At 44.3% G+C, this 8,661-nt stretch overlaps 1 protein-coding gene across 2 annotated transcripts; it reads right to left on the reverse strand.

Annotated features, from left to right (window-relative positions):
* Window positions 1-220: 220 nt before the first annotated feature.
* Window positions 221-7,767, reverse strand: gata2a (GATA binding protein 2a; the record flags this gene model as incomplete). Of its 2 annotated transcripts, none has more annotated exons than XM_083938482.1 (5): window positions 221-683; window positions 1,381-1,464; window positions 3,507-3,652; window positions 6,171-6,740; window positions 7,536-7,767. In XM_083938482.1, 5 exons carry the CDS (start codon window positions 7,765-7,767, stop codon window positions 384-386), a joined length of 1,332 nt encoding a protein of 443 aa, XP_083794608.1. In that variant the 3' UTR covers window positions 221-383. The 2 variants fall into 2 exon arrangements, with proteins under 2 accessions (XP_083794608.1, XP_083794607.1); XM_083938481.1 differs by having other exon boundaries at window positions 1,381-1,506.
* Between the last annotated feature and the right edge of the window lie 894 nt (window positions 7,768-8,661).

An 8,661-nucleotide genomic window follows, 5' to 3' on the forward strand; every position in this document is an offset into this window, starting at 1 on the left:
AAACAGCGGTTCTTTTTAAGCCCTCTCGTGAGTCTCTTATTACAGGGTCATGGAGAGGTGGGTACCAAAGTGACTTAGTAAAAATAAGCAAAAAGAATGACAAGCATCTCCATTCACTCCATTCCTGCAAGCCATAGTCACCAGGGGACTAAGAAACCCCTCGTCATATTAGCATCCGCTAAAGTCCTGCTCTGCAGTGTCCCATCAGTGAGGTCAGGCATGACGCGACCTTCAGTCATTAAGTCCAACTGAAAGTCTCTCCCTTCCTACCACTGTACATGACGCAACAAGTCTGTTCAGCTCTCGACGTGATGTGGGGGCCATTTAGTGTTAATGGCGATGTGGTGGCTCACAGGCGGGGGAGTTTTGGGTCTGGAGTGGCCTCAGTGAGGTTCAGCCCAGACTGGCGAGCGATTGGAGTGGTGGGGGTGGCCGAATGATGGGTGAATGGGCGTGGGAGTAGGCAGCATGTGTCCCGAGTGGCTGAAGGGGGGCAGGTGACCCATGTGGGTCATGTGGCTTGGGAGGCCGTGTCCACCGCCGAAGGGAGAGGCCTTGTCCTGCATGCACTTGGATAGCTCATCGAAGCCGTCCCCTGCTCGCTTGTTCCTCTTGGACTTGCTGGACATCTTGCGGTTGCGTGTCTGGATGCCTTCTTTCTTCATGGTCAGGGGTCTGTTGACCTGTGGAGAACGGCACATTAGCTCAAGGCACGCTAGACAAAAGCCTCACTGACAGTGTGAATGGTACATTATAGTGGTGTATGTTGCTGTTAGCGCCAATTCATAATTTAAAATGTCAGCTGTAATATGTGCAATATAACATAACGTAATATAACATAGTGCATTAGAATTTACATGCATTTGTTTTATGGTAACCCGATATTGTGAGTTACACTGGTGTGAAATAACTGCTAATAATTATGAGCAGCTGTTTTGCATATATAGCTGCATTATAAGGAGAGTCAGGGGCGTTGTTGAGCTTTTGTTCAATTTCAAAGCAAACAGAACAGTCCTGGTCAATATGAATGCATGGGGATGAGGGCCTGGCTGGAGCTGAAAGGAGCAGCCTCAGACAAATCCTCATCAGTGTAACCGACGCCGTTACACTGAATGACAGTCCCACCCTGCAGCCTCTCTGGGGAGCAACGCCCCCCATTGAAACAACGATGGATTAATAAAAAAAGACGACCGGTGGGTTCTGCTCGACAGGGTGAACAGGCTTTGCCTCGACACTCACAGTTTCTCTGCTCCTAAATCGATGCGAGCTGTCCGCCCACTTGACCAGTTAAAGACCAGTTGTACCCCTTCCCCCTCCTCCTTCCCCCCAAAACCCCGCACTTGAGTGCAGCGGTGTGGGTTTTTTTTTCAGGCTACTTACATTGTGCAGTTTAAAGTAAAGGCCGCAGGCGTTACACACCGGGTCTCCGTTCCCGTTGCGCCTCCACAGGGTGGTGGTGGTGGTCTGGCAGTTTGCACAGCAGGTGCCTGCACGTCTTGCAGCGGACTGAAGGAAGCAGAGAAACACCATGAATTATGACCCGTTCACATGTTGCACAGGTCAGCGCGGACACTCAACTCAGAACACGTATCCCGGTACTTAAACACCCATAGCAGGCTAATAGTTATACATTTATGTCATTTAAGCCACAGCACTGACATCGTATGCAATGAATTTGTGTTTTCTGCCTCAGCACAAGTGTTTGTCAAATGAAACGGCAGAACGTGGGTTTTTCGCGAGGTTTCCGCGAAACCACAGAACCACGTGCAGAAAAGCATCAAAAGAACCGGAAAAATACTTAATCCTCCACAGAATCAAGTGCATCTATGCACGCCCCTACACCATAATCACATTTTTCTAATTTGTGCTTAAACATACAGGGTTTTTTTTTCTAGAGAACGCCCGATTATACACACCTGCTATTGACTATCGTATTTAATTAACTGCAAATAAATATGCTGGCATTAACATGTTACAATTAATTAAAGCGTAATGTAAACTCTCTCTGTATCCTGATCCAGGGAAACTGGGTTATAAGTCGTGTAAGACCCGGTGTCCTGCCTGGCAACGTGCCTCTGCGTCCATTGCAGATCAATTCTTCACACATAATAAGAAACATTAGCTGTACATGCAAGAACCCTCCGGCTCTTCGCTTTGCAGGCAGCATCCAGGTTTTCCTTTTGATTAATTTCAGGTGGACTCGTTGCTATTGACCTGGAGAGCAATGGTCTTTTTGTGCGAAATAAAACGTGTAACATATCTTTTCAAATAAAAAGGCGATGCGCGTTGAAACTAAGCATGCCCACAGAGAATGACAAACAAGGAGAACATAAATCCATTTATTTTCCCATCCCCGCCCCTCACGGTCTGTCTCTTCACACATAAGCGGCTCCTCCAGTGTTGTGATAATCTCTTTACAGTATATGTCAGTCTGGCCATAGAAAATGCAGCGCGCTGGTTTAAGGCGGAAACAGCCGGGAGCCCGACTTCCTTATCTGGGCCGGGCAGATATCCGGATAGGAAACAACTGGATGCCCCTTTGAACACAACTCTGAAAAACACTTGAGCTGAAAATGCAAAAGCTACAACCACATGGGCCGAGCCAGTGGAAAATGTAATGGACTTTTCACGACCAGGAGCGATGTGGAGCTGGTCATGGACAACACGAGAAAAGAAATGTACATATATTTGGTATATAACTACTGATTTGCGGGTTGGGACCCGTAATTTATTCGTAATAATTAAGTCATTCTGCTTCTTCTTATTATTATTATTATTCTTATTATTATTATTATTATTATTATTATTATTATTATTATTTTTGTGGCTGTGTTGAGTTTTTTTTATTTCGATCACTAATAATAAAAGTTACTATATAATTTTTCAACTAACCAATTATACAATAGTTTAAATTCATACAAACATATTGTTATTTGTGGCCATGTCTAAATTTCAAGACAACTATAACACAACAATAATAATAATAAAAGCTATAAAAAGATTAAAATTCATTAATGCGCTCTTGTTTGAGAGGACATTAAAAACAGATTTAAAAAGATAGGCTAATTAAAATACATGGCTTCCGTTATTATAAATTGTTTTGAAAGCCATAAAATAAACTTATTATGGTGCAGAGAAATATTGGCAGCTTCAGTAGGGTTAATGCCAGAAGTGGCCGTGCAGTGATGCATCCACTACAAGAATGTTTCGTATCCATGCTGCTTTTCATTCACTCAAGCATGGTGTTAACTAAAGCAGCATGGGCAGTGGTATCAGTAACAGTATCAGAAGTACCAGCAATAATGATAGCAGGAACAATGGCAATAGTAGCAGTATTGTAACAGGCCATGAAGGCGGATCATCAGGGGGTGAGAGGGACAAACAATTCCAGGAAGATCATAGGGAAAATATAACTTTCCTGGAATTGTGCTGCAGGCATCTGCTTTGTGCTCATATTTGGGTGCCTTTTCTGAGAGTGGAGCGATGGAGTAAGGAGGGGGACTCACCAGTCTACGTTTGGGCTTGATAAGTGGTCGGTTTTGCCCGTTCATCTTGTGGTACAGTCCACAGGCGTTGCACAGGTAGTGTCCGGTACCATCCCTTCGCCACAGCGGGGTAGAGGTGGCACCGCAGTTTACACATTCACGGCCCTCTGCATATAATTCAAGAAGGGGGAGAAAAGAAAATTTTATATAATTAAAAAATTCACCGTCTGGTTGAAGCAGCACATGGCAGCTGTCCAGCCCTATGATGACTGACCCTAGACGGCCCTGTGATATAAAGTCAAAATCTGTCTCATGATGGTGGCAAGGTCCCTATAAGAGTGCAGGTGTGCCCGGCTGTCATGGACACAGACACCTCTATGTAAACCGATCCAGAGTGGGGAGGCCAGAGACAGCCAGAACATGTCCAGAGGTGTCCAACAAGAAGAATGAGACACACCATCAAATTAGGACTACATTATTCATCAGCTCAGTAGGCACCCATGAGAGGAAAGATAAGTGTGGTGATGGTATTAAATGTGGCGGTCGGACAGTGTTGCAGACTTTGATGAAAAGCTTGCTTGCCAGTTGGCTGCAATTAATAATACAGAAATGGCATTCAATCCAACATTATTTCTGATGAAGTCTCTATTAAGCGACTGAATGTGAACGAACTTCCTGTACTTGTGCTCTTTATATAAAACCTGCTTTTTTAGTTATTCCCCATGCTCTCCTCTCCCTTTCAAGTTAGACTGACTTCAAACAACCTGTTGCTAAACCGACCGATTCATTTAATTCAAGTATCCCTCTCTCCCTAGAGCATCATGTCATTATTCCTGTTATAATGCCAGCGACACCCACAGTCCCACCCTTGCTCTACAATGGAATCTGACCTGAGCAAAAAGCTTCGCTCCTTTTGAAATTCATCTCCCTGCTTTTTTTTGTACCTCCCTTCTCTTCATCTCAAGTGTTTCGCAGGTCCAGCAACCACATTAAAGTGAGTTCATTAGCACTTCGAATATTCAGCAATGACTGATGTATTTATGTCTTGTGCAATGTTTACTGTTGAAATAACGCAAAGAAAATGGGAAGCTTCGTGTGAAAAGGTAGTGTAGATGGAGGAGGAGGAGGAGTTTTGGTTTGAGACTAGTTCAACAGGAAGCCACACTACTGTAAGGTATATGTGCTGACAGCTGAAATGTCATTGTGGCATTTTGTACAACAATCAATCACCATTACTGGCACAGGACATCGACTTTGATAGATAAGAGCCTTTTTAATGCCGTAGCTGATGTTTGTGTTACTGATTCAGGCACAGTCTGGCCAGCTTATTTTAAATGTCACAGTGTAACATTTCTCTGCTCACATTCACCCAGATTATCAGCCAGTGAGCATTTCCCAGCTGTATTAAAAAGCATGGGCACAATGGATGACAATATTGATAATTACACAGCTACATTTGGAGCAACATGTTAACAGTGGTTTCATGATTCCTTTTTTCTTGTCCATTAATTCAAAGTACAACAGCTGGAACAATGTTGGGAAATTGCAAACCCATTAGCAGTTGTTTTTCAAATGTCTGCACATTAATATCAGACATAAAGTCTTAATATTAGGCACATGCACTCTATTGAATCAGCTGCTTATCCAGACGAACACACAATAGACTGTGTTTTATTAGAAACAATTTCACCAGCTTTCCTCAGTAAAATTTTAAAAATAATGTATGTGTTGCATAGAATGAACTGTGTTTTTAATACACTTTAATCTGCTCATAGAAGCAGATCTACTGTTGCCTCCACTTGATGTCAGTGCACTGAGCCAAGGCCATGCTTAAAAACACAAACAGCAGGGCTCTGTCGCCTGTGCTTTGTTAGTACTAGTGAGAGCTGTGGGAGGGGTGGAGGTCGTGATTTGTTCACTTGGAGGTATACAGGATATGGTTGGAGCCAGGACGTCGTGACTCCTTCATTTTTAAGTGCAATAAAGGCCACATTTAAAAGAAAACAAGTCTGTGGCACGAAGAAGAGACATCTGACGGCCAGAACAACAACTAACTGAATAAGTCAATGTATAACCCTTGTAAAAGATATATATTAAAAACATGTTTTAACATTTCATCTCTGGTCAAACTAACATGGCGTTTATTTCTCGCCAAAGCGCCAAAAAAAATAAACACATAGTTGATTAATTTAATAAGATCTAATCACACTTTCTCTTCCTTTAAATCTCTCACAGAAACATTTAATCATGTATAACGACCCAAGCCGAAGTTGACCCCGATTAGCCTGATGAGATCCATCTAAAGTGAAGCCTGAAGCGGATGCAGTTCACAAGTGGCGAAGAGTGCGATGGGACAAAAGATAAGACTTTTCATGACTGGTTCTGAGAGAATGATCCAATATAAAAATGACCACTCCCACTGGAGCACCAAATCGTGCAACAGGCATCAGCATTGACCACTGAATTAGTGAAAGACACATCTGATAATAAATACATAAATAATATGTCGAACAAACACGTGCGTAAATTCCCGTATGCACTTAGATAAACGAAATATATGACAAGCCGATCATAACTGGGTAAACTACAGTGTGTACCGCTCAGATGAATAAACCAGAACCATTTCATTAGGCCTTATCAATTGTATCTGCCAACCAGTGTGAGCGAGAAACACGTGAGACTCACCTGAGCTCGACCTGGCCTTGCTCTTGCATTTGGGCGTGAAGCTGGAGGAGGACCCGCCGAGCAGGCTGCCGGGGTGGAAGAGGCTGCCGCTGTACTCATGGGGTGTATGCAGAGGGTAGGCAGGGTAGGTCGGGATTGGGTGGTGCGTGGCCTGGCCGTTCATCGAGGACAAGCCGCTGCGGAGCGGGCTACAGCTCTCCATTTTCATGCCATCCGCCAGCTGCACCTGGTACTTGATCGACTCCTTCTCCTCCATCCTGGTCGAGGTGGAGGTCGGAGAGGTAGGGCCGGGGTCCGGGGACACGTCTTTCGGAGGGGTAGGGGGGAAACTGTAGAGATGCGGACTGGAGTGGGAAGCCGGAGTGAGCGACGACACCGGTGCCGTACCGGTGCTGCTGCTGCAGGGATAGCCGGAGCTGGTGGGGTGCAGGCCGGGCTTGCTGAAGTGACTGACCGCCCATGCGTTATGATGGTGGGCCGCGGATAGGGCTGCTTTCCCGGGGTCCAGCCAGGGAATACCGGGGCTGTGGATGAGGTGTGGTCGGCAAACCTGGTTCCCCGTGAGGCGAGCTGAAATGCAAAAACAATGTATTCAATACATGATTCATTTGAATGCCTCTTTGACACAATTGTCTTGCCACCAGCCTGCAAAACAGAAATACTTTTATCTCACCTGTTAATTTACCCGAGTCCGACATCTAGCTCCAGATGTAGATTTACAAAATAGGCCTTTCAATACTTAATATGAAAAAAGTATTGTTTTCCTCTCACAGCCAGTCAATTATCCAAAGATATTTTCCGTTAAATGTCAGTAGCCTCACACAGATTGTCTATTAGAGATTAAGAGTTTAATATAAAGACCTTGGCTGTTCACTGCAGAAAACACACTAAAAGTAGCTTCTCGTCGGGGCAGTATCTTTTCACCGGCTGCAGCTCTCGGACTAAAGATTGTTATTAGTACATTTGCGGTTTTTATTTTATATCCGGGAAGTGCCTCTCTCTCTCCCTCTCCCTCCAGAAACCCCTGCCCCAACAGAGAGGGGTTAAATGACATACTTCCCTTTCCTCTCGCTGTCATTTGCTAGAAATTCCTTTTATGTTGGTGAATTGGCCCAGAAGTTAGAAGGGACTTTTTTAATCAAATTACTGTACACTGCATGAATTGTTAAGCTTTTAGTTTCTGTACTAAATTAATACACACACAAACACACACATACATATATAAAATCATACTATTACTTATTAAAGTCAGTTTGGTCTTGGATTATTTATACGAATACATGAATAATGTCATAATAAAATAACATTTTTTAAAATGTTACCTTCCTGCCCCTCAAAGTGACTGTAAACTTGTGCGCATCTTACCGTGTGCTTGGCTGTATGTGACCCTTGCCCGGGAGTTGGTGTAGTAGGGGTTCCCTTGAGAGTCCAAGTGGTTCAGAAACATGTCAACTTCGTCCTGGGGCAGTAAAGGCGCCATTGGCTCCATGTAGTTGTGGCTCAGACTGTGGTGATGGTGAGAGTCCGGGTGCTGGCCGTTCAACACTGCGTGATGGTGCGCCATCCACCGAGACTGATCGGCCGCTGCGACCTCCATGGCTGAGCCGACCGTGTCCTTTCCTCTGAAGGCGCCTCTGTGTGCTGGGTTATACTTTGAGCCTATGTTTATCTCCCGGTGGGAGTTAAATCCTCCTTAAAATATAGTTCTCGAGCTGTGAAAGGTTCTGCTGTGTTTATTTAGGCCTACTTCAGGAACAGAATCCTTGGATAAGCCGGTCAACTTTCTCCTCAGTTACCTGCAATGAGAGGAAAACAAAATGATAATACATAAACACAGTGGTCTCTCCAGCTTTCACCCCATGCACAGCTCTAATATTGTTTATCTAATCTGCTGACACATGACATACACGTTGCACATTTAGGGTCCCAATGATTAAAGATTAAAAACAAAAGAGTGCACAGATATCTGAATGTCGAAACTATTCCGTCCCCGCATGAAGACACAACTACAAATGTTTCCTCTGGATACCTGTAGCAATGTCGATCAGCTGACGACAAATACGGCGTAGATGTGTAACCCTCTGATCCATGCAGTGCTCAGGGCTCAGTAATGAGATGTGGCGCAGACTGATGCGGCTGGCGCCAGTGAATTCCCATATCAAGCCACGTGGGGCGGGGCCTCGATCTGAGCCAATCAAAGCATGCCCTGCCACAATTGGCTCACTCGCTGCATCCCTGCTCTCCTTCTTTCAATTTCCATTCCATGCACCGAAAAACTAAAAGACTTATCAATCAGCAGTGTAATTTCTCGGGGGTCTTTCTCTCTCATGAAGCTCACACTGAATGAGCAATCGGTTCCTGATAATCTGCTTTTTTTAGCGGCAGTTATAAGCCTAAAGACAGACATCTAACATGAAGGGAAATTTAGTCTGCACAATATATGGCTTACTGATATAATGCTTTAGAAGGCGTAATCTATTTTAAATCGCCT

This window comes from Echiichthys vipera, assembly GCF_963691815.1.
Source record: "Echiichthys vipera genome assembly, chromosome: X".
Taxonomy (NCBI): Eukaryota; Metazoa; Chordata; class Actinopteri; order Perciformes; family Trachinidae; genus Echiichthys; species Echiichthys vipera.